We start from the raw sequence: 25,265 nt of genomic DNA, 5'->3' as shown, positions 1-25,265 counted from the left end.
TCACAGGTGCATTTTTTTTTTAACCACTGAGGGCTTCCCAGGTAGCTCAGTGGTAAGACTACATTGCTATACATTTCCTTCTTAGAACTGCTTTGGCTGTGTCCCACAATTTTTGAATTTTTGTATTTTCTTTGGTATTTGTCTCTAGGTATTTTTTTTATTTTCTCTTTGACTTCTTCAGTGATCTTTTCATTGTTTGGTAACATTGTTTAACCTCCACATATTTGTGTTTTTTATAAGTTTTTTTTTGTGATTGATTTATAATTAGTCCATCTGGTCTAATGTGCCATTTAAGTACTGTATTTCCTTATTGCTTTAGTCTGGATAATCTATATATTGATGTAACTGGGTGTTAAAGTTCCCCACTATTATTGTGTTACTGTCAATTTCTCCTTTTATGGCTGTTAGTGTTTGCCTTATATATTGAGGTGTTCCTATATTGGGTGCATATATTAATATATTTATAATGTTTATATCTTGTTCTTTGATTGATCCCTTTGTCATTATGCAGTGTCCTTCTTTGTCTCTTGTAACAGTCTTTATTTTTAAGTCTATTTTGTCTGATATGACTATTACTACTCCAGCTTTCTTTTGCTTTCCATTTGTGCAAAATACCTTTCTCCATCCCTTCACTTTCAGTCTGTATGTGTCCCTAGATCTGAAGTGGGTCTTTTGTAGGCAGCATATATACATGTCTTGTTTCTGTATCCATTCAGCCAGTCTATATCGTTTGGTTGGAGCCATCTTTTTAAGTGTTTTGGATTTGTTTTTGTATGTCATTTTTCTTCCCTACCTCTTTTGTTCTCTTGTGATTTGATGACTATCTTTAGTGTTGTGTTTGGATTGCTGTTTATTTATGTGTGTATCTATTGTGTATTTTTGATTTTCAGTTCCCATGAGATTTCACTATAGCAGTCTGTATATATATATACATATATAAGCACACACACACACACGATTGTTTTAAGTTAGTAGTCTCTCAATTTCAAATGCATTTCCAAATCCTGCATGTGTGTTCTTCTCTTCTCATGATTGCTGGTTTGATACCAGATTTGTGTGCAGACAATTGCCTATTTTTACTTTGTGTTTACCTTTACCAGTGAGCTTTCCCATTTATAATCTTCTTGTTTCTACCTGTGGCCTTTCTTTTTCAACTGGAGAACTTCCTTTAGCACTTGTTGTAGAACTGGTTTGGTGGTGCTAAATTGTCTTAGCCTTTGCTTCTCTGTTAAGCTTTTGATGTCTCCTTTGAATCTGAATGAGAGCCTTGCTGGGTAGAATATGCTTAGTTGTAGGTTTTTCCCTTTCATCTCTTTAAATTATATTGTGCCACTCCCTTCTGCAGTTTCTGCTGAAAAATCAGGTGATAAACCTTATGGGGATTTCATATGTATGTTGCTTGTTGCTTTTATTCTTTTTCTTTTAAGTTTTGTCAATTTGATCAATATGTGTCTCAATGTGTTCCTCCTTGGGTTTATCCTGCATGGGACTCTCTAAACTCCTGGACTTGAGTGAGTTTCTTTCCCTATATTAGGGAAGTTTTTGGCTCTTATCTCTACAAATAGATTCTCAGGTTCTATCTCTCTTCTTCTGGGACCCCTATAATGTGAATTTGGTGCATTTAATGTTCTCCCAGAAATCTCTGAGACTCTCCTCATTTCTTTTCATTCTTTTTTCTTTATTCTTTTCTGCAACATTGATTTCCACCAGTCTGTCTTTCATCTCATTTATTCTTCTGCCTCATTTATTCTATTATTGATTCTTTCTAGGCATTTTTCATTTCAGTTCTTGTATTGTTCATCTCTGTTCTTTAAAGCTAGTCTTTATTAAATATTTCTTGTATTCTCTTAGCCTGTGCTTCCATTTTTTTTCCTGAGATCTTAGATTGTCTTTACTATCGTTACTCTGCATACTTTTTCAGGTAGATTGCCTGTGTCCACTTCACTTAACTATTCTTTTGGGGTTTTATCTTGTTTCTTCATCTGGAACATATTTCTCTGCCATCTCATTTTGTCTAACTTTCTGTGTTTGTGGTGTCTGTTTCTCAGGCTGCAGGATTGTAGTTCCTCTTCATTCTGGTGTCTTGCCCCCTCATGGATGAGGCTACTCTAGGGGCTTGTGCAGGCTTTCTGGTAGGAGGGACTAGTGCTTGTACCCTTGTGAGTAGAGCTAGGTCTTTGTCTGTCTGGTGGGCAGAACGTGTCTAGGGGTGTGTTTAAAGGCAGCTTTTGGCTCAGGATGGCTCTAGATAGACTGTCTGCATGTGTTTAAAGGCAGCTGTTGGCTCAGGATGGCTTTAGATAGACTGTCTGCTAATAGGTGGGGCAGTCTTCCAACCCTGTTGGTTGTTTGGCCTGAGACATCCTAGCACTGGAAACTTCAGGCTGTTGGGTGGGGCAGGTCTTGGTGCCAAAATGGCAACCAAAATAGCCACTTCCAGCAGAGCTCATGCCAGTGAATATTCTCTGGGATCTCCACCACCAGTGTCCTTGCCCCCACAGTGAGCCACAGCCAACCCCCCTGCCTCCTGAGGAGACCCTTCCTTGAAGGATCTACCCACTGGTAGCTCTGCCCAAGCTCCTATGGAGTCACTACTTTGCCCTGGGTCCCCGTGCACATGAAACCTTGTGTGCAGTCTCCAAGAGTGGAGTCTCTCTTTTCCCCAGTTCTTTGGAGCTCCTGCACTCAAGCCCCACTGACCTTCAAAGCCAAATGCTCTCAGGGCTCCTTCTCCTGATGCCAGACCACCCAGGCTGGGGTGCCTGACATGGGGTTCAGAACTCACTCCTGTGGGAGAACCTCTGATATATTAGATTGATCAAAAAATTTACTTGAGTTTTTCCATTAGGTATTACAGAAAACCCAAATGAACTTTTTGGCCAATCCAATAATTATTTTCCAGCTTGTTGGTCTCCCACCCAGCAGTATGTGATCTGATTATATTGTGAACATGCCCCTTCTACCATCTTGTTCTGGCTTCTTCTCTGTCTTTGGGTGTAGAATTTTGGGAGGTGGGTAATTTGAGTCTTTTTTGTAAATGGTTGTTCAGCAGTTAGTTGTGATTTTGGTGTTTTCATGAGAGGAGGTGAGTTCAAGTCCTTCTCCTCTGCCGTCTTGTCTCCTGCTCATCCCTTGCATTTTGGATATTACTGTTTCTGCTGTCCTATGATCCCATCATACATTATAAAGTAGTTGAGTTGGGCTGCATCAATAAATGATTTTTCTATTGTTTTGTTAATGTACTGTACACTTTCCAGTTAGTAGTAGACTGTAAAAATACAGTGCTATCTAGTGAGAACTCTTTAAGGACCCAGAATGTTTTAATGAAATACCATTTTTGGAACACTGTTCTCCCAGGTTCCATAATTTGTATCACATAGTTTTGCTCTTTATTACTGTTGTCAGTATGAATTATTATTGGTTGATTATAGGCAGATGGTTTTTCAAGATTATTTTAGTGGCTAAAGTACTTAATAACTAGCACTAATTCATATAATCAGTGCCTTGTAGTCTTCAAAATGATCATATATACATTACATTATCTTAATTGACCTCACAACAGAACTGAGGTGACTCATTCATTTTTGAGAAGATGAGGTTAAGTTTAGAGATGCTAAGACTTGCCTGAGCTCAAATAGCTTCAGGCTTCAGCGCTCTTTCTGTGGTTCATAATTGTTCCTTTCTACCTAACCAAAGGTTCTCCTCCTTTGTCTGATGATTGGCGCAATAGCTCCTTCCTTTGTGATATCAACCTCTTTCTTTGGTTAGTCTCTGCCTCTGATGATTGGTCCTTCTTTCTATTAGAGTTTCATAGAATGTGGTCCATGGACCACCTACATCAGCATCTTCTGGGCTGTGTTTTTAAATTCATGTTCTTGACCCACTAAAGTTCTACAAAATTAGTGGAATGTGGTGATCCCACTAAATTCATCCAATTTCCAATCCACTAAATCAGAATCTCTGACATGGGCCTGGGGCAATATGCACTTTAAACAATTGCCATTCTCTTTGTTTTAATTGTAGCTCTATCTCAAAAGTGTTTTATTAACATTGTGGAGAACCAAAAATTTTGATAAATGATCCTAAATCATTGGTTTGTTTATCCTGGTTGGACAAAGTTAAAAATGTGACAGTAGTTTGTTCTCAGTGATTATGGTTAATTATTTCTTCTCCATTCAGGCCTAAGGTAAATAGACACAAAATGATAAAACATGTATTAGCAATTCCTGACTCATCTCCAGAGCCAAATCCTCCATTTGTGTGGGTGACCTTGTGTTCTGAGTGTGAGGGTAGAATCTTGGCAATTGGACAGTATCTTAAAGAAGGCAAAAACACATGAATGAGAAACTTTTTATCTTTTTTAAACAGATTTTTGATATTTCCTGGGATCCGTATCAGCCAAACAGAGTGGTTAGCTGTGGAGTGAAACATATAAAGGTAAAGCAGTTATTTAAAAGAAATTTGGGTACCTCATATGAAAATAATTTTAGATGTCTATGTGTATAATTTGGTATTGAGAAACTACTCAACTTTACATTTTCCCCCTTAAATTTAGAGGCTTCTTACCTGCATCTCTGACCCTGAAGCCTGCTTACTTCAGCTGATGGGCCTCTGTTTCAGAATTGCAGTGTAACAGTCAAGCAAAGTGCCCAGCTGGTAGCTAAAAAGGAAATTTTATATCAGTTACATATTATAAAGAAGACTCAATATTTTTAGAATTGCATATTTTAAAACAGTTCTGATTTTAAGTTCATGAATTAAGTTTTTACATTATGAATGTTTATACATATTGCATGTCAAAACTTTTTTGACATGTTGCTATGTTCTCTTAGAAGAAAGGTGCCATGTTATGTTGGATATAGAAAGAAAGGGATACATAGCACAAACCTCCATGGGCCACTGGCTTTTAAATGCCTCTGTTTTCCTGTGGACTACACAGCCAGCTAGTGGCCCAGGACCTGCCTCTGTCTATTTGCTCCTCTATTTTGTTACACAGGTAGCACAATTAACACCATCAACATCCTTTGCTCTGACATAGCAAAAATTTCTCTGGACTCAGGGATATGGCCTGGGGTCTTCTGACTATAAGTTTGTAGATAATAGAAATTAAAGTCCATAAATAAAAGAATATAAAGGTAGGTTACATGCTTGAATAGAGCATGTGTTGATCTCTGCTGATACAAAAATCATGCATTTCTGTATGATCAGAGTAGATGTCTGTATTATTCCTCCAACCAGCACCTCCTGTTTCCCAGTTCTTTTGTTCTTCTTTTAGTCTAGTTTTTCATGATCCTTTCCATTATTCTTACATAATGCTGAAAGAGACACGTGATAAAATGCTCAGAAGTAAATATAGCAAGAAATATGAAAGATTTAATTTAAAGACTATTATAAAGCTTTTCAGGCTTCTGCCATAGCTCAGTTGGTAAAGAATCCACCTGAAATGCAGGAGACCCTAGTTCAATTCCTGGGTCGGGAAGATCCACTGGAGAACGAATAGGTTACCCACTCTAGTATTCTTGGGCTTCCCTCGTGGCTCAGCTGGTAAAGAATCCGCCTGCAATGAGGGAGACTAGGGTTTGATCCCTGGGTTGGGGAGATCCCCTGGAGAAGGGAAAGGTTACCCACGCCAGTATTCTGGCCTGGATAATTCCATGGACTATACATTCCATGGGGTTGGAAAGAGTTGGACACAACTGAGTGACTTGCACTTTCACTTTCATTGGCATAAAGCTTTACAGAGGGATATAAAAGAAGACTTCTACAAATGGGGAGAGAGAACTTTGATTCTGGACATTAAGTATAAAAATTATAAATGCATTATTTATCTCCAAGTTAATATATTTTAATACAAGTTCAATTAAAATCTTTATAAACTTTATTATTATCTGATATTTCCCTTTAAGTTATTCTAAGTTGATATATAGCCTTTCCAGGTGGCTCTAGTGGCAAAGAACCTGCCTGCCAATGCAGGTAGAGGTAAGAGACCCGAGTTTGATCCCTGGGTTGGGACGATCCCCTGGAGAAGGGCTTAGCAACCCACTCTAGTATTCTTGCTTGGAGAATTCCATGGACAGAGGAGCCTGGTGGGCTGCAGTCCATACGGTCACAAAGAGTCTGACATGACTGAAGCGACTTAGCATGCAAAAGTTCATCTATGAGAATAGAGAGTGAGAATAACTACAACTTTGGGATAAAAAAAGAGTAATGAAAAGCAACATTGGGAAGTTCAAGAGGGAGGGGAACATATGTATACCTATGGCTGATTCATGTTGATGTTTGACAGAAAATGGCAAAATTCTGTAAAGCAACTATCCTTCAATTAAAAAATAAATTAAAAAAAAAGGATATGCACTACTATTTACTAAAGCCTATTATGAAGTTTCAAAAATTGAAATAAGACTATGGTAAAGATAGATAAACACCAACAAAAAAGAAACTAAACTGAGAAATAAACCTTAATATGAATGACAATTTAGCGTATAATAATATCTCTGACAAATGGGACCTAGAACAGTTTATTATTCTCGTTGTATGTCATTACTTCATAGCATATACTGAAATAAACTATTTGTGAATTAAAGAGTTAAATGTTTAAAAAACTATAAAATAACTAGAGGAATGTGTAAGTAAATATTTAATTTCTTTCCAGTTGGAGAAAGGTATTTTTAAATGTAAAAGTAAATAAAGAAACCATAAAGGTATTTGACAAAAATAACTAATAGACAATACATAGTAAGAAATGGAAGGGAGTTTTTTTCAAGCCAAGCTGAGGAATAGCCCAGGAGTGCAGTCTCCACCAAGGAATAAAGCATTCTCGAGAAACATAGTTTTCAACACACTTTTATATTTTGTTGAAACAAAGAACATACATACATCAAACATGACAGGTATTTTCCTTCAAGGTTTCAACAGAGATGTGGGCTTCCTTGGTGGCTCAGATGGTAAAGAATCTGCCTGCAACACAGGAGACTGTGTTTGATCCCTGGCTGGGGAAGATCCTCTGGAGAAGGGAATGGCTACCCACTCCAGTATTCTTGCCTGGAGAATTCCATGGACAGAGGAGACTGGCGGGCTACAATCCATGGGGATGCAAAGAGTCGGACACAACTGAGCAACTAACGATGTCACTTCACTATTCATAATTTCCGATTAGTGCATACACAGAGACAGCATGACCCTAGCATCTGGGAAGGGAACTTTGTCTTCGAAGCAGTAGTAGCATGGGCATCATGGAAGGGAGGCATTTGTTCCTACCTTCAAAAAACACATTCTTTACCTCTGGATAGTGCATTCTTTACTGGTTAAAGCAGATGTACAATGTATGTTTGACAGGCCCCACGTCAAGCTGTTCTAGTTCACATAAAGTTCAGGCCAAACCAGGGATAAGCCAGAATGGCTTCTCCATACCCTGATAGGTGAAGGTTTCTTCTATCAAAGAATAATACGATAGGTTCAACTATATAAATATTAAAACATTCTGTTTACCTTCCTGCTACCCTCAAGAAACAAACAGGCAGATCACACACCAGAAGAGGATAAGCAACAAGCGTAGAATGTTGACTTGTTCTTGAAATGTAAAGACCTCTAGCAAATCTACAGAATGGACAAAGAGTGTCAAAAGTATTTGTTTTTATCGATTGTCTGCTAATAGACACTTGAAACTATTCAATCTCATCTATAACTAAGGAATAGACACCTTAAAATAGCAGTGTTTTTAATCAAGATGATCTGGTATCGAGAAAGATTTGGGGAATGAACCCTCTCAAACCTTGCTAATCGAAGTGTAAATGAGTATGGTCTTTCAGTCTAGAAATTTGGCAATGCCTGTCAATTGCCTTAGAAATGTTGACACCCTTCAAAACAGTTTCATCCCAATTTTACGATGTGTGCTGCCAAAGCAAGGACTGCAAATAATTTTATATCCTGTAATTTATCCCAAGGAAATTCTTAGGAGTGTGAATCAAGCACTGGTTCATTACTAAATAACTTATCAATAGCAAATAAAACTAAACAAAAGACTTGAAACCCTCTGCCTCCAGGCAGTTAAATAAAATTTGGTATATCCATATGAAGAAATACTGTGCAATCATTATAAGTCATGTTTTAGAGGACTGCTTAATGTTATTTAAGGACATATTTAAGGACATATTTAAGATCTATGAACAGTCTACCTCTGAGTGGGGTAAATTTGTGGCTTTGATATTTTTACTTTAAAAATATTTTTTTTCTGTAGGAAATAAATTGAAAGGCTCTCCCAAAATATTAAACAGTTAATGAGTTGTGAGTTGATGGTTTTTAAATTTTCCCTGTATTTTAAAATTATTTTACAATAACATACATTTTTTCCAAAATAAGGAAAAAGTAATGAAAAAGCAGGGGACAAAAAGATGAGTGTACAGGTTCTACTATTTAAAGCTATCACATGTCCTTAGGGCTTCATAAATACTTTATAATCCCTGTGCAGAGAGCTGATTTTTGTTGAAGCAAAAAAGTGCCTTTATTTCAGCAAACGACTTTTTGGCCAACTCAATAAAATCCTTTCTCTTTTTGCAATCCCTAGTGTTTGGCAAACAGGCAAATTACAATTACCTGAAACAAATGCTTGAAAAACAGTATCAGTTGAGCATCAACTGCTTCATTGGTTTTACAGGAAACGAATCTACCAGGTTTGTTGGATATTATTGCTTTTGCTCCATTCTCTAGTCTCAGGCGGAAGGGACCTTAGGGATTACTGAGGGCCAGATGAGCTCCCAGGTACCTGCCAATTCTAACAGAATTTGCATTACAATCTGTGAATGGAGATTGGAGAAGATAAACAGTGTCTTTTCATTTAATGTGAATTTAATGGGGTGTTGCTACACTAATCTGTCACAGTTTTCCAAGCGTGTAGTGCTTCTCAAAAAGAAATAACATCTCAGATTTGCTATTTTCTGCAGAAAATTTCATACCTGTCTTGGTATTACAGCTATGTATGTCTTTTTAGAGAATTATTTGATCATCTGAAATGTTTCATGTTGACATTATACCATCTGACTGGATGATTTCATCAGAAGAATCTTTGTGTCTGAGGATACCAGTCTTTTTGTGTGTGTGTGGTTGTCCATGTAGAAATATTTCAGTAACTTAGGCCAAAGTGCACATCCCAAGTCAAAGGGATAATAATTACCAAATAGTTACTCTCCTTTTAGTTTTCATGCATGGGGACACATAGAATGAAAAATGTCTGGCTTAAGTATCACCTGTGGAAGGGCAGGTTCTTTGGCATGTATGTATGTACAACCAGTAGTTGTTCATGTCTCATAGTTTGTTCAGGCTCAAAGTTAATACTTACATGCTTTCCCAAAGCATATACCTATCCATCCCTAGATTGTTCTTAGTTTTTTGATGTATACTTTAGTGCCTTTTGGTAAAAATATTAATAGCCAAAGAAACAAATTCCCAGAGTTAACATTTAATGGAAAAGAATCTTGTGTTTTTTTAAATGATTGCACATCTGCCTCTCATCTTCTCAAGAGCCACCACCTACACAGTTGCCTGAGTCCTGGCCCTCCTGGGTGGTAAAGCCATCTAGAACTGCTTGCTCAAATTCCCATCTACTCTGAGAGGGCCATTATTTTTCCTCTTCTGCAAACACAAATGTTAAGGTTACCTCTGATTTTTCCTCACACATTTCCTGTCACCTCCATGTACTAACCCTACTCTCCTAAACCACAGTGCAGTTTTTTCCTCACCACTGATTCAAATCCTATTCTTGCTCTTTCCAGAAAATTCTGGTTCTCTGTCTTAGAATTTCCTTACCACTTGCATGTAAGTCAGAATATGCGCTTTAAAATGATCTTTTTTTGTTTTGTATGTACTTCTTTATTATATTTAAAGTTCTCAAGATAAATATTTCAATATTTTCTCATGTATAACTCCTATTGAACCTTTGGCAAGTCACTTATGCCTTCTTTCTCTCTCTTCCAAATGAGTATAATAATAATATCTGTCTTAGCCTATTTGTGAGGATATTATGAAGATAAAATAACTAAACATGTGTAAAGAAGTTTGATAAATTGTGAGGCTACGTATGTACATCACAGTAAAGTTATACCAGTTCCCATACTGAAAAAAAAAACTGTGTCAAAGTGAAATATTTAATTTCTACATAACCATAGGAGTCTTCCTGCTACCATCTATAAAGTAGCTCAGCCTTTATGCTTATGGTTGTCTACATAATAAATTATGCAGCTAAGACTGAAAAGCCTAGTCAATTATTTGACTATATGAAATATACCATATTTAGAAACATATTTCTGAGTAATGTTTCTACTTGAAAATTTATATCATTTTAATTAGACGTTATTTCTAAAAACATATATATATACACCAAAAAATACCTAGAAGATACATAGACATGTTGCGATGTTGGGAATAATGTCAATTTTCCTCTTTTACTTTTCTCTATTTCTAAATTTCTCTACGATAAGCCTACTCTAGTGCTTTAATTTGGCAAGAAATTAAACAAAAACATGATTCATCCATTTTATGCCAATTCTGAGAACATTGGCATTTTATATTAAATGAACACTAAACATTTAGCAAAGTTTTGGAATTTTGAGACTTTGAAAGTTTAAAAAGTACTGTTACAGTTTTTTTTTACTGCTAGTAGTTGGCTAAAATGTTTTACAATTTCTACTGTTATAGCAAAACAAGTTAAATTATGTATATCTATTATGTGTGTGCTAAGTCACTTCAGTTGTGTCTGACTCTTTGTGACCCTGTGGACCATAGGCCGCCAGGCTCCTCTGTCCATGGGGATTCTCCGGGCAAGAATACTGGAGTGGGTTGCCATTACTTTCTCCAGGGGATCTTCCCAACCCAGGGATCGAACCTGTGTTTCTTATGTCTCCTGCATTGGCAGGCAGGTTTTTTACCACTAGAGCCAACTGGGAAGCCTGTATATCTATTATAGTTCAGCTATAGAAAATTATGTAAAATGCAGTGAAACATTACCCAATAATACCAATAGTGAGATGCATCAGAATATTCTGTTTTTGGATGATTTATCATTTATGTTGTAGTTTTGGACGCTATGTGGAAATGCCCTGACTGCAAAAAGAGGAATATTTGGCAAAACTGGGGATCTTCAGACCATCCTTTGCCTTGCATGTGCCAAAGAAGACATCACCTACTCTGGTGCTTTAAATGGCGACATCTATGTATGGAAAGGGCTCAATTTAGTCCGCACCATTCAAGGAGCTCATAGTGTAAGTATTCCCATGTAGAAATTCGTAAATTACTTATTAAATAAGTTAATGTCACAAATTTCTGTTTTTTTCCCCTGTTGCTTTAGTATTAACTAGTTCTGCTGAATACACAACAGTCATGAAAGATTTCCCTAATTATTTTTGTTCACTTAGAAGAATTTAATATTTCAAAAGCACGATAACTTTATTAGCCTTTACCTCTATCAATTGACTGATTAGTGTAATTCATCAGCAGCGGTTTCACAGAAACTAGAAGTACTTCATTGTCAGTTTCATCTTCTAGACCAGCACTTATCAAACTTTTACATGTTTATGAATCTCCTGGAGATCTTGTTAAAATACATACAGTGACTCAGTGGATCTGGAATGATGTCACTGCTGCTGGCCTGTGGCCAACATGGTGGAGACAATTCTTGTTTTTATAGTGGTTAGAAAGGTAGATTTTCCCCACCCTGAGTGAAGGAGTGTCACCTCCACATCCACACCACAAGTTCTTAAAATACAAACAGAAACCATTGATAAATTCTTTTGATGGTCTGCTCTGTAAAAACAAGGACAAACTTAATACTGAAACACAACACTCAATGTTGACGTAAAGTAGTTTCATTGCTGTATCTACAGATGATAGAGTGGAAATGCTCAGAAGAATGGGGAGATGATGTGAAACGTAAAGTCTGTTGTAATAAGTGGAAATTTGGTAAAATTATATCAGGAACTCAGCAGACCTTTAAATTATTGCATCCAAATTGATGCTGTATTACTGTGAACATGAAAACAAGTTTAAGCAACTCTTAGCAAAGGAATTATGAAATTTTAGACCTTTCTCATATGTTGAAGACCAATTTTATTCGCTTTGCTAATTATGAAACAACTCTTGAAACAATTAAAAGGTCAGTATTGGTCCTTATTCATAAAGAAGCTGCCTTAGTAACCTGATGTCTCTTTACACTGGATATTATGTCAACATTATACTGTTTTAGCACGTTTTCCCATGAAAAAGCAGCTTTAAGTTCTTAAACCATATCAGATGTGAAAAGCATCTTCAGCTGATGCTTAACAAGCTAACATAAGAGTAACTTATACTTTCATTTAGGCTCAGATAGTGCCTACTTGAACTCATCGGGATGCATTTCTTCTGTTGGACCTATAGAAGTGTTTGTGTTCCTAGCCCACATATCTTTACTTGTTTGGGGAAGAAATTTGATAGCTCAGTTGGTAAAGAATCTGCCTGCAATGCAGGAGACCCTGGTTTGATTCCTGGGTCAGGAAGATCTGCTGGAGAAGGGAGAGGCAATCCACTCCAGCGTTCTTGGGTTTCCCCTATGGCTCAGCTGGTAAAAAATCCGCCTGCAATATGGGAGACCTGGTGTTCAATCCCTGGGTTGGGAAGATCCCAGATTCCCCTGGAGCAGGGAAAGGCTACTCACTCTAGTATTCTGGCTTGGAGAATTCCATGAACTGTATAGTCCATGGGGTTGCAAAGATTTGGACATGACTGAGCAACTTTCACTTATATGAAGCACCTCCACCACTGTCTTTATAATGATCAGTTGTCACAGAAAGAAATTTATTATTTATGTATCTGCTTCAGCCAAGGAATTCTTGAAAAATTTTTTACAATCCATCATTTATTTAATCATGGCAAAGGAGCACTTGAACTAGTTTGCTTTGGTGGTTATTATGAATTTTTCATCTAGCTAAAATGGATGTTACAAATGGCTACTTGTTCTATAGCCAGAATTTCGGTAGAGAACAGGGGATTTGTCTTCATTTTTGTTTCGTTTTTGTTTTATGTTTTAATTATCAAGATCCAACTATAATGACTATTTAGAATGATTGCAGTATTATGTGCCTTAATCAACAGGCTGGAATCTTCAGCATGTATGCCTGTGAAGAAGGCTTTGCTACTGGTGGACGAGATGGGTGTATACGATTATGGGATACTGATTTCAAACCAATAACCAAAATTGATCTCAGGGAGACAGAACAAGGGTATAAAGGTAATGCATGTATTAATACTTACCGATAGCTCTTATTAAAGTGTTAAATACAGTGTAAAAGTGTGTATTTATATTTCTCTTATCCCATGTTATTCCATTAAGGATTTAAGACAGTTTACATAAATGTAATGAATACAAGATCAAAAATATGTTGAAAGTAAATGGATACCTCTCTTCCTAATTTTCACAAAGGTATCTGTAGGTACTACCAGTGGTCCTACTGCAAAGATAAACAACGTAATGGTAAAAACTACTAAGTGGTGTCCTGGGAGTTGGGATTTTAAGTTACAAAACTGGGAATTTGTGAACAAGTTAGTGACCCTAAATGTAACTGCATGAAGCCTCTGAAAAATAAATAAAAAGGAAAAACAAGAGAAGTTATTTTTAAAAAATATCTTTAGTGGAATAGCTACCACAGTAGTAGGAGCATGGGCATGGGCTCAGAGTCAGGGGGCATGGGTTCAAATCCAAGTTTTACGCATGATAGATTTGAGACCTTGGTCAACTTTCTTAACATCTCTGGGCCTCAGTTTCCTTATCTGCAAAATGAGCATAATGCCAGCACCAACTTCATAGAGTTATATGAGGATCAAACACACTTGCAAAGTGCTTAGAGTAAGTCATTGTGCATAGTCAGCACTCAGTAAATGTTGGCTATTATTACAGTGTTAAGTATGTGTACCAGAAAATGCAAAGCAGTTTATATACATCTTTTTAAGTTCTCACGATAGGCTCATTATCTCATTTTTCATAGAAAGAATTTGAGACTAAGAGATTAAAGTGGAAAATATAAATATAAATATAAATATGAAAGATAAGATGAAGTCACAAATGATGTTAATCCACTGAGCTCATGTGGGAGCTCTGTTCACATGCTCCAGGTGGGCCTCAGATGGCTCGTGGCCCTTGCGGCCAGCACTCAGGGAGGGGTGCTTGGTACCATGAGTTGTGGTATCAGCAAGATGGAAACTTACTCATTGACCAAATGAAGGGGAATTACTCCCAGTGCTGAGATGGGAGAGAAAGTCCTGAGAATCTTCCTAGAGGGGGCTCTGTGACATGAGACCCAACATCCTCAAAATGCCTGAAGTGAGCTGATACTCACCTGGTTGTTTTTCATGAAGCCCCTCTTATGTTGGCTGATGGCAGTGTAGCCACAGAGGTTCTTCCATAGACCAAATGGTGTGGCCATTCTCAGAGCTCTCTGCTGGCCTGGGGTAGATTCCAGAAGACTGAGAGAAGAATGCATGGATCGCTATGCTTCAGCCATCCTCCTTAAATAATGTTGTTTTCAACCAAAACTTTCTTAAAAATTGAGCAACAGGGAAGTGAGCTAGTCATTGTAGTTCCTATATGTGCCCAGAGCCCAGATTCTTTAAATATCTATGAAATACAAACACACAAAAATGTGTTCGCAGTCAGCTCACCTGGAGATTGGATTACTATTCTCTTGCTCAGGATACTGATGTGGATACTTTCCTGAGTACAAGACCCTGGGTCGATACAGGAGGTTGTAGAATTTAGTGGCCACTTCATTGCATGGACAGGGAGACAGTCAAGGCCCTTGAGTTCTCTGCTGGAGAGCATGGGCCAAGGAAACTTTATCCCAAAAAATACTTCGGGCAGACCTAAGCAAGTAAGTACCCACAAGAGCAACATTAACAATGGTAGTAAGAAAGAAAGAGAAGTCACTCAGTCGTGTCTGACTCTCTGCGACCCCATGAACTATACAGTCCATGGAATTCTCCAAGCCAGAATACTGGAGTGGGTAGCCGTTCCCTTCTCCAGGGGATCTTCTCAACCCAGGGATCAAACCCAGGTCTCCCTCATTGCAGGAGGATTCTTTACCACCTAAGCCACAAGGGAAGCCCGAAATAATGATTCCTTTTTAGCAATCACTTTAGCTAGCTCATCCAGAAGTTTTATCACGTAATTAAAGTATAAATTTTAAAGTGTAGGGATCAGGGCAGAAACCATATTCACTCTGCTATACTTTTCTACCTGATACCCAGTCCCTGACTTTGGGTTCCCAAAGGAGATTACAAGAGCTAGTTCAGCACAGGCATCTGTATAGCTGGGGGTTTGTATTGACTGCCAAACCCATGGTCAGCTCCTGTCCCCAGAGTCAAAGGAAGATGGTCAGGGACACTTGCTATTTTCTTTCAGTCTCAGCTGATTTCCACACATAATCACTTGGCCAAGATCAAAGCTGATGCAGGTGGTGCACAGGGGACAGAAGGTCCTTCCGCAGGCCTGCCCCTCATAGGTGGGGCCTGTGGTGCATGGACTCACAGTTGATCGGGGTGGGGATCAGCATGTGTTTTTAGGTGGATAACCAGAGGGACAATAGCCTGTATTTCAGGAAAAGTAATGGACTGTGTTTTTAAAGGATTGTATAGACCACACTGCAGTTTGGACCCAAGGGAGCCATGAGAATGGGTGCCATTTTCTTGCCACCTTAATTTTTATAGTTGTAGCTCACTACTGATACTCTTATTTACTTCATGTTTTTACTTTAAATGAATGTTAATGCATTTCTTTCTCTCCTTTATTTTACTTCTCCTCATAGGCAATTAATATCCATGAAATTATAGCTTTAATATATTTTATTTATAAATATTTTTTACTTGTTAAAGTAAGTTCTAGCCATTGAAATTCAAAATTTTGTCCATCTAGAATCCTCACTATCAGTGATGCCTTTGCCTGTCACACTTTTGGCAGCACTGTAACAGGAGCGCATTATGCACTATCAAACTCCCAAAGAATTGCTGGCATTTCTTCCTGCCCTTAACATAAAGCAGAATAAATGTCCAGAGTCAAACTAATGAGAGGCTCCTGGTTGAAGTGTTGATAACAACCCCAAATCTGGCTCACTCTTCACTGTCAACTCATCCAGTTCTTGAGCCTGTGTGGACAGGCCCTTGCAGGGGAAACCTGCCATGATCCTGAATTACCTTGGGGACCCCCCCTTGCCTTCAGGTGGGCCTTGGTGCCATCATCACACTGAAGCAGGGCAGGGGGCTGTTGAGTTCAGAAACTGCTTTGCATATCTCAGAACAGGGAGTCTCAGAACAGGCCCTCCATGGTGTTTCCTGAGGCAATTGCCAGGGCCACCCTGTATTGGGGCACACTCTAAGGCATCTGAAGGTATGAGTGAGGCCAGAGTGAGATGGGAGACCCAGCACAAGAATAAGGATTAAAATATGTAGGATTTGAGGTGAGGATTAAAAGTAGTTGAAATGTATAGTTTTCTGGTCCAGTTTCAACCAGTCAATAGCATACGTGCCCTTGGCTCTCTGAGCATTTGCAGACAGTGAGGGTGAAAGGGGAGTGAAGAGAAGAGGGTGGGGAGAGGGAAATAAGAGGAAGAACGAATGGACAGAACTTTAGAGGTACTTTGTCCCACCCTTTCCTGCCCTATGCCCCCCAGCAATTACCCTCACAAGAAGTCTTAACTTTTCCTCCACCTTCAGGCTCGGCTTCAAAATGGAAACAAAGAGCCATTTGAAAGGAGTGGATTCTGGTAAAGCAGTGTTTCTTGTTGTTCAGTCAGCACGCCAGGCTTCCCTGTCCTTCATTATTTCCCATAGTTTGCTCAAACTCCATGTCCATTGAGTCGATGATGCCATCCAACCATCTCATCCTCTGTAGCCCCCTTCTCCTCTTGTCCTCAGTTTTTCCCAGCATCAAAGTCTTTTCCAATGAGTTGGCTCTTCTCATCAGGTGGCCAAAATATTGGAGTTTCAGCTTCAGTATCGATCCTTCCAATGAATATTCAGGACTGATTTCCTTTAGGATTGACTGGTTTGATCTCACAGTGTAAGGGACTCTCAAGAGTCTTCTCCAACACCATAGTTCGAAGGCATCAATTCTTTGGCGTTCTGCCTTCTTTATGGTCCAGCTCACACAACCATATGTGACCACTGGGAAGACCATAGCCTTGACTATACAGACCTTTGTCAGCAAAGTGATGTCTCTGCTTTTCAGCACATAGGTTTGTTATAGCTTTCCTGCCAAGAGGTGGTTGTCTTCTGATATGTCTACAGTCACCATCCGTAATGAATTTAGAGCCCAAGAAGAGGAAATCTGTCACTACTTCCACCTTTTCCCCTTCTATTTACCATGAAGTAATGGAGCTTGATTTCATTATCTTAGTTATTTTTAATATTTAGTTTTAAGCTGGCTTTTTCACTTTCCTCCTTCACCCTCATCAAGAGGGTCTTCAGTTCCTTTTTGCTTTCTGCCATTGGAGTGATATCACCCACATATCTGAAGTTGTGGATGTCTCTTCTGCTTATCTCGATTCTAGCTTGTAACTCATCCAGCCTGGCATTTCTCTTGATGTGCTCAGAGTATAAGTTAAACAAACCGGGTGACAACAGACAGCCCTGTCGTACTGCTTTCTCAATCCTAAACCAATCAGTTGTTCCATGCTGTGCTGTGCTTAGTTGCTCAGTCATGTCCCATTTTTTGTGACCCCATGGACTGCAGCCCACTAGGCTCCTCTGTCCATGGGGATTCTGCAGGCAAGAATACTGGAGTGGGTTGCCATGCCCTCCTCCAGGGGATCTTCCCAACCCAGGGATCAAACCCAGGTCTCCCCCATTGCAGGCAGATTCTTTACCATCTGAGCTGCTAGGGAAGCCCCAGTTGTTCATACAGAGTTCTCACTTGCTTCTTGACCTGCATACAGGTTTCTCAAGAGGCAGGTCAGGTGGTCTGGTATTCCTATCTCTTTAAGAGCTTTCCACAGTTGGTCATGATCCATACAATGGCTTTAGTGTAGTCGGTGAAACAGAGGTAGATGTTTTTCTGGAATTCCCTTGCTTTCTCTATGATCCAGCGAATGTTGGCAATTTGATCTCTGGTTCCTCTGCCCTTTCTAAACTCAGACTGGATGTCTGGAAGTTCTTGGTTCGCATAATGCTGAAGCCTAGCATGCAGTGTTTTGAGCATGACCTTGCTAGCATGGGAGATGAGTGCAGTTGTCTGATGGTTTGCACATTCTTTACTACTGCCCTTCTTGGAAACTGGGATGAGGATTGACCTTTTCCAGTCCTATGGCCTTTGGGATATATATCCAGAAGTGAACCATTGGATCATATAGTATTTCTATTTTTTATCTTTTTGAGAAACTTTCATACTGTTTGTCATAATAGCTGTACCAATTTTACATTCCTACCAGCAGTGTATAAGGATTTCAATTTCTCCACATCCTCACCAATACTTTATTGTTTTTGATAATAGCCATTCTGATATGTATGAAGTGGTGTCTCCTTGTGGTTTTCATTTGCATTTCCCTAATGACTTCTGATGTTGAGCATCTTTCATAAGCTTGTTGGCCATTTGTATGTTATCTTTGGAGAAATTTCTATTCAAGTCCTTTGACCATTTTAAAATCAAGTTGTTTATTTTGTTGCCAAGGTATAAGAGTTCTTTATATATCTTAGATGTTAATCCCTTATCAGATATATGACTTGTAAATAATTTCTCCCACTTCATATGTTGCCTTCTCACTCTGTTGATTATGTCCTGTGATACACAAAAACTTTTTATTTTGATGTAATCCAATATATCTGTTTTTCTCTTTTGTGACCTGTGTTTTTGGTGTCATACCAAGAAATTATTGCCAAATTCAATTTTATGAAGATTTCTTATAAATGTTTTATGATATTGGCTCTTGTATTTAGGTCTTTGACCCATTTTTGAGGTAATTTTTGCATATAGTATAAAGTAAGGGTCCAACATCCTTTTTTTCCCAAAATATTTTTTATAACTAATTTGGCAGCAAAACTTGGCTCACACTTAGATGAAGCTGCTTATTGTCTTCATATGTGTAAATATTCATATGCTTTACTACAGAAATATTTGATTTCAAGATGCTGCCCCATACTCCACTGGGTCTATTACATGAGCAAAATCCAGAATTTTCAGATTTCCAAAATGTGTCTATCTCCAAAAATTTCCAATGTATGGGATGGTGGACCTCCAATATAGTTTTCAGTGACTATCAAGTTCCAGAGTTTCCATGCTGAGAGAGACAGTGCCACACAATGTCAGCATGTGAAACTCTCACCTTACGTTAAGTAGGATGAGGCTCAAGGCCACTGGTATCAAGTTAATCGTAGGCTTAGGGCTCTAACTCAAGTCTCACACCAAACTCAACAAAAGTTCCCTTTGAGTCTGATCATTTTTAAAACAAATTTGTGATCTGCGTAACATAATGAAGCTTAAGTGACTTACAGTGGTAGCAAGAAAAACCAAAAATAAGTGTTAATGCATGGAAATCAAAATGAATTACATCTATGGTAATAAAATGCTTGGAGTTAATGGTTGTAAATGAGTATGTCTAAAGGAGTACAGTAATTATTCACACAGTATAAGATGCATCATTCATTTATCCACTCATTAAGCATTTATTAGACATCTACTAAGTGTCAGATACATGCCTAGAACTGGTTAGGCTCTTCTAAAAAGTCTGCCTCAGGCATTTTATTGGAATTTTTGGTGTGTTTATTTTAACTCTCAACACATATTAATTGAATTGTTGCTGTGTCTAGTGAACTCCAAGTCTGGAGATATCTTGCATTAGATCAAGCAGCATTCCCTCAGCCTTGAGCAAGAGAAGGAGCCTGCAGTCTCGAGGATATGAGACGCCCCTTCTTAGCCTTCTTATCGTCTCTGCTGCTCCCACCATCTTGCACACAGGCTATTGCAGTTGCTTTGTAACTTGTGTTCCTGCTTCAGCCATTATTCTTAGAACAGCAGCTGGAGGGGATTGTTCAACATTTACATGAGCCAGATCACATTTCCTCAAAACCCTGCCACAATTCCCATTTTCCTCAGAAAAAGAGTCCACATCCTTAGGATGGCCGACCAACCCGTCCCCCTCCCGTTCCTCTCCCTCCGCTCTGCTGTCTGCTCAGGCTGTTCCTGTTACTAACCCCGTCTCTATGCTCCCAGGCTGCTCCCTCTGCCTGCAGCACTCTCCCTAGGAATCTGCATGATCACCACCCTTCTCCTTAAAGCTTTCACTCAAGTGAAGCTGCCCTGATGACCTTATTTAAAATCACAAGCCACTCTACCTCCAGTACCCCGGCACTCCTGATCCTGTCCTCCTACATCTTCTTTTCGCCTTGTAACAAACAATATAACTTACCTGTTTGTTGTGTGTATGGCTGTTTGTTTCTACAAGGGCAGGAGCCTCTTTGTTCACTGATGCCTCCCAAGCTCTAAGAATAGTGCCTGGCCCAGGCCGGTACCCTGAAAACAGACAAATAAATGAAGAGTGTGTTGTGGGCCTGGAACACAGAACGACAAGTGACGAGGCTGCAGAGGGAGGAACAGATAATTTCTGTATTCAAACTTGGCCCCCACAGACCAGCAGTAGGAGGTCATAGAAAGGCTTAAGGGGGTGAGTGTCATGGTCAGGGCTACACCTGCTCCGGAGCAGGAAGTGGGGCAGGATTAGAGGTGGGAGCCCAGGTAACTCTTCCACACTACCTATTCTTAATACCATTCTTCTTCTTCAGAGTACATTGAGAATCATCCAGTCCAGTGGTTCTCAATCAAGGTGTTTTTATCTCCCAGAAGACATTTGGCATTGTCTGGAGACATTTTTGATTGTCACCTGGGAGGGTGCTACTGGCATTCCTGAATACAGAACACTGGTAAACGTCCTACAATGACAACTAGTGATGATAGACACCTCGACTAAGAATTTTTTGGTCCCAGATGTGAACAGTGGCATGATTGAAAAACCCTGGTATAGAAGGTTCAAAGGACCGATTCTCAGATATGAGAACAGCCTTGTTGATGTTAGAGACAAAGCAAGTGTCTTCTGGGATTCTCCTGGTCCCTTGGGTGCTTGATTGCTCACTTCCACTGCCATCACCTCCATCACCTCTCTCCTGCTGCTCACTTTTATCCTTTGGGGGTGTACCTGTTACGTCACTGTTGTTCTGAGGAAGCGGAGGCCCTGGAGAGGAACATGTGGGAGCTGGGGGTGGTTAGGTGTGCCACCAGGGGCACATATGCCGTTGTTTGTTCAGACTCCACATGGAATGACGTGTCAGACAAGCAAAGGCTGACTCTCTGGTTCATTCTGATAGTAATTCCCCTGTAAACACTCCAGATGAGCCAGCCTCCTTGAAAAACCAGCCTGGGTGTCCCTTCCCTGCAGTGGAGGCAGCTTAACAAGTGTTTCTGTCTTCTGGGGTTCCGTTATGCTCTGTGATCCTTCAGAATTCCTGAGGCTGTGGGATTTGGGATCCTGTGAAGTGGATTTTGAAATAGCCAGGGACTTAGTAAAGAATATCTGCTGGAAGTTCTCAGACAGAGAGCCCTTGTAAATAGGAGCAGCAGGCTGTGGACACTTCATGTCACAGATTCATGGCGCTTTGTGTTTTTTTTTTTAACTTTTTATTTTGTATTGAGGTATAGCTGATTAACAATGTTATGATAGTTTCAGGTGAACAGTGAAGGAACTCAGTCATTCATATACATGTATCCGTTCTCCCCCATCCCTCCTCCCATCTAGGCTGCCACATAACATTGAGCAGAGTTCCATGTGCTATACGGTAGGTCCTTGTTGATTAACAGTTTTAAATATAGCAGTGTGTACATGTCTATATCAAACTCCCTAACTGTCCCTTCCTCTCAGCAACCATAAGTTTGTTCTCTACATCTGTGATTCTCTTTCTGTTTTGTAAGTAATTTCATTTGTATCATTTTCTTTTGAGATTCCACATGTAAGATATGTCATACTGTAGTTCTCCTTCTCTATCTGACTTACTTCACTCAGTATGAGATCTCTAGGTCTATATGTTGCTGCAAATGGATTTATTTCATTCTTTTTAATGGCTGAGTAATATTCGATTGTATAAATGTACCACATCTTTCTTCTTTATCTGTTTCTCTGTCGATGGACAGTTAGGTTGCTTCCATGTCTTGATTATTGTAAACAGTGCTACAATGAACACTGGAGTGCATGTAACCTTTCAGATCATGTTTTTCTCCAGATATATACCCAGGAGTGGGATTGCAGGGTCTTATGGTAGCTATATTTTTAGCTTTTTAAGGAATTTCCATAGTGTTCTCCATAATGACCATACCATTCCCACAAACAGTGTAAGAGGGTTCCCTTCTCTCCACACCCTCTCCAGTATTTATTGTTTGTGGATTTTTTGATGATACCAATCTGGATGGTGTGAGGTGATATCTCATTGTAGTTTTGATTTGTAGTTTTTTCATAACTAGTGATGTTGAACATCTTTTCATGTGCCTCTTGGCAATCTGTATGTCTTCTTTGGAGAAATGTCTGTTTAGGTCTTCTGTCCATTTGTTGATTTGTTTATTTTGATGCTTTTAAGTGTTATGAGCTGTTTGTAAATTTTGGAGACTTATCCCTTATCAGTCACATCATTTGCAAATATTTTCTCCCAGTCTATGGTTTGTCTTTTTGTTTTATTGTTTCCTTTGTTATTTAAAAGCTTTTGAATTTAGATGGGTCCCATTTGTATTTTTTTGTTTTTATTTCCATTATTCTGGGAGATGGATCAAAAAAGATATTTCTGCGGTTTATGTCAGTATTCTGCATGGTGCTTTGTTTTAAACACACTGCATGTAGCATCCCATTTTTCCTCCAATAGCCCTGGGGTCTCCTGGCAGGGCTAGCTCCTGGAGCATGAGATCTGCCTCATTGCACAGGGCTCCATGCTCTGAAGAGTCCTACACTCAGTTTAGTGGTTGCTGTCACCATCTTGAAATTCTTAATTACATTTAAGAATTTAAGTGTTAGTCACTCATTCATGTCTGACTCTTCTGTGACCCCAGGGACTGTAGCTCTCCAGGCTCCTCTGTCCCTGGGCTATTCCAGGCAAGAATACTGGAGTGGATAGCCATTCCCTTCTCCAGGGGATCTTCCCTGGGGATCAAACCCACATCTCTCATGTCTTCTGCATTGGCAGCCAGGCTCTTTACCACTAGCGCCACCTGGGAATGTGTATGGAAACAAAAAAAATCTGAAACAGCCAAAGTAATTTTAAGAAAGAAAGAGCTGGAGGAATCAGGCTCCCTGACTCCAGACTATACTACAAAGCTACAGTAATCAAAACAGCATGGTATTGGCACAAAAACAGAAACATACCTCAATGGAAAAGGACAGAAAGCCCAGCAATAAACCCACACACCAATAATCAAGCTCCCCCTTCCCTTGGAGTGTAATCTGTCTCCTGATCACCCTTATATTGCCTTTTACCTGGGGCACTCCTTAGTATTGCACTATTAACAAGGCTAGGAGAAGCCCATCACCCTGTCTTGTTTGACCTTTGGTACCATATCCTGGGGGTGCATCCACCGAGAAGGGAAATACCCTTTAGGAGAAGAGAATTTACCCCAGACTTGCATGGGCTGCAGCTTCATCTTCTCTCCATCACCTGCTCACTCTGGGTCTTGGGGCAAATATTGCAAACCGTCTGTGCTATGGTTTCCTCGTGTATTCAACAGATATTTACTATCTCCACCTAGGGCACGGTGCTGTCCAAGAGCCTCCTCTTGAATCTCCGTAAGCCTTTTTGGGCACATGTGCAAAGCTCTGGGCACAGGGCTGGGAGTGTCTGGGAGAACCATTCCTGCCCATTTACAGGACTGGCTTGTTTGACTCAGGAAAGATTTCTCAAAGTTGCACTTATTTTTGGCCATCTTCTCATTAGGCCTTCTGCTTTCTAATATACTACAGTAGTATTCCAATATCTGGCTGAAGAACCACTGTATTAGAATTGGCCCAGAAATCTGAATTTTCAACAGTCTGACTAAAGCCTGAGAACACATACTAGCTTCGGAACAGCTTGGTAGTGATTGGTTCTCAAGAAGTGGTTCTCAGCCCTGGGGAGCTAAAAATAAGTATGCCCTGATCCACTCCAGACCAACTGAGAGAAATTTCTGGGTAGGATAGAGGCATCCATGTTTTAAAAACATATTCCATGTAGGTTCTGATGATCAGTAAGGTTTGGAGCAACTGTTCTTGGTTTTTACCATATATCAGGCCTCAATGCACCAGGTTTAAGAACACCAATAAGTACCACCCCTTCATGGATTGCAGCCTTGTCATGGTGAAGGGGCTTGCATAACTCAATGGAGCTAGTAACCATTCCATGCAGGGCCACCCAAGATGGACAGGTCTTAGTGAAGAGTTCTGACACATTGTGGTCCATTGGAGGAGGAAACGTCAACCCATTTCAGTATTCTTGCCACGAGAACCTCATGAACAGCAGAAAAGGCAAAACGATATGATACCAGAAGATGAGCCCTCTAGGTAGGAAAGTGTCCAATATGCTACTGGGATGAAATGGTTAGAGAGCATCATCGAATCAGTGGACATGAATTTGAGCAAACTCCAGGAGATAGTGGAGGACAGAGGAGCCTGGTGTGCTGCGGTCCATGGGGTCGCAAAGGGTCGGACACAACTTAGTGACTGAACAACAACAACAATAAGGACCAACTCCCTTCCCCTCCCCACTGCCAGTCTTCCCTTCTTGGGCCAAATAATTGAGGGAAAAAGCATTTTATTCCCCAAATAGTTTTCTTTGTGTGTCAAATACAGCTTTTCCTTCTGAGAGTCAGCAATGCTAACATATCAAAATGATAACAAACAACACAACAAATATGTTGTAACACAGGGTTGTAACTAACAGACTCAGGGTGGACACAGCAGCAACTTCACAGCTCCTGGTGCTGACCCGGCCTGGGGACAGAATCTGACCACACGCACAGCAGGGGGCTGTTCTCCATGGAGATGTGAATCTAATAAAAACCTGCTGCTTGAAATAACAACAACAATAACATACTTATTGATACTAAGTGCCAGATTGATACTGAGTGCCAGACACAGATTGATACTGAGTGCTAGACATTGGGTCAAGTGTTTGAATACATGCTTGCCCTGAATCTTCATAACAGTGCTGTGATGCGTGAGTGCTAATATTCTCTCCAGTTTACAGGTAGGGCAACCAAA

At 39.6% G+C, this 25,265-nt stretch overlaps 1 protein-coding gene across 1 annotated transcript in view; it reads left to right on the top strand.

The window, feature by feature from the left end:
- The window catches only part of EML6 (EMAP like 6), a 295,589-nt gene that overhangs the window by 116,245 nt on the left and 154,079 nt on the right, over positions 1 to 25,265 (top strand). The window contains exons 5-7 of the mRNA XM_081589485.1: positions 4,369 to 4,437; positions 11,067 to 11,252; positions 13,117 to 13,252. Coding sequence (XP_081445611.1) covers positions 4,369 to 4,437; positions 11,067 to 11,252; positions 13,117 to 13,252 — 391 coding nt within the window. The remainder of the gene's footprint in view (positions 1 to 4,368; positions 4,438 to 11,066; positions 11,253 to 13,116; positions 13,253 to 25,265) is intronic.

The sequence above is a fragment of the Giraffa tippelskirchi genome, chromosome 4 (assembly GCF_054371585.1).
Source record: "Giraffa tippelskirchi isolate mGirTip1 chromosome 4, T2T-mGirTip1v1.2.pri, whole genome shotgun sequence".
In the NCBI taxonomy this organism is placed as follows: Eukaryota; Metazoa; Chordata; class Mammalia; order Artiodactyla; family Giraffidae; genus Giraffa; species Giraffa tippelskirchi.
Note: the sequence above shows the minus strand (reverse complement) of the source record. Positions and strands in the feature narration are given on the sequence as shown.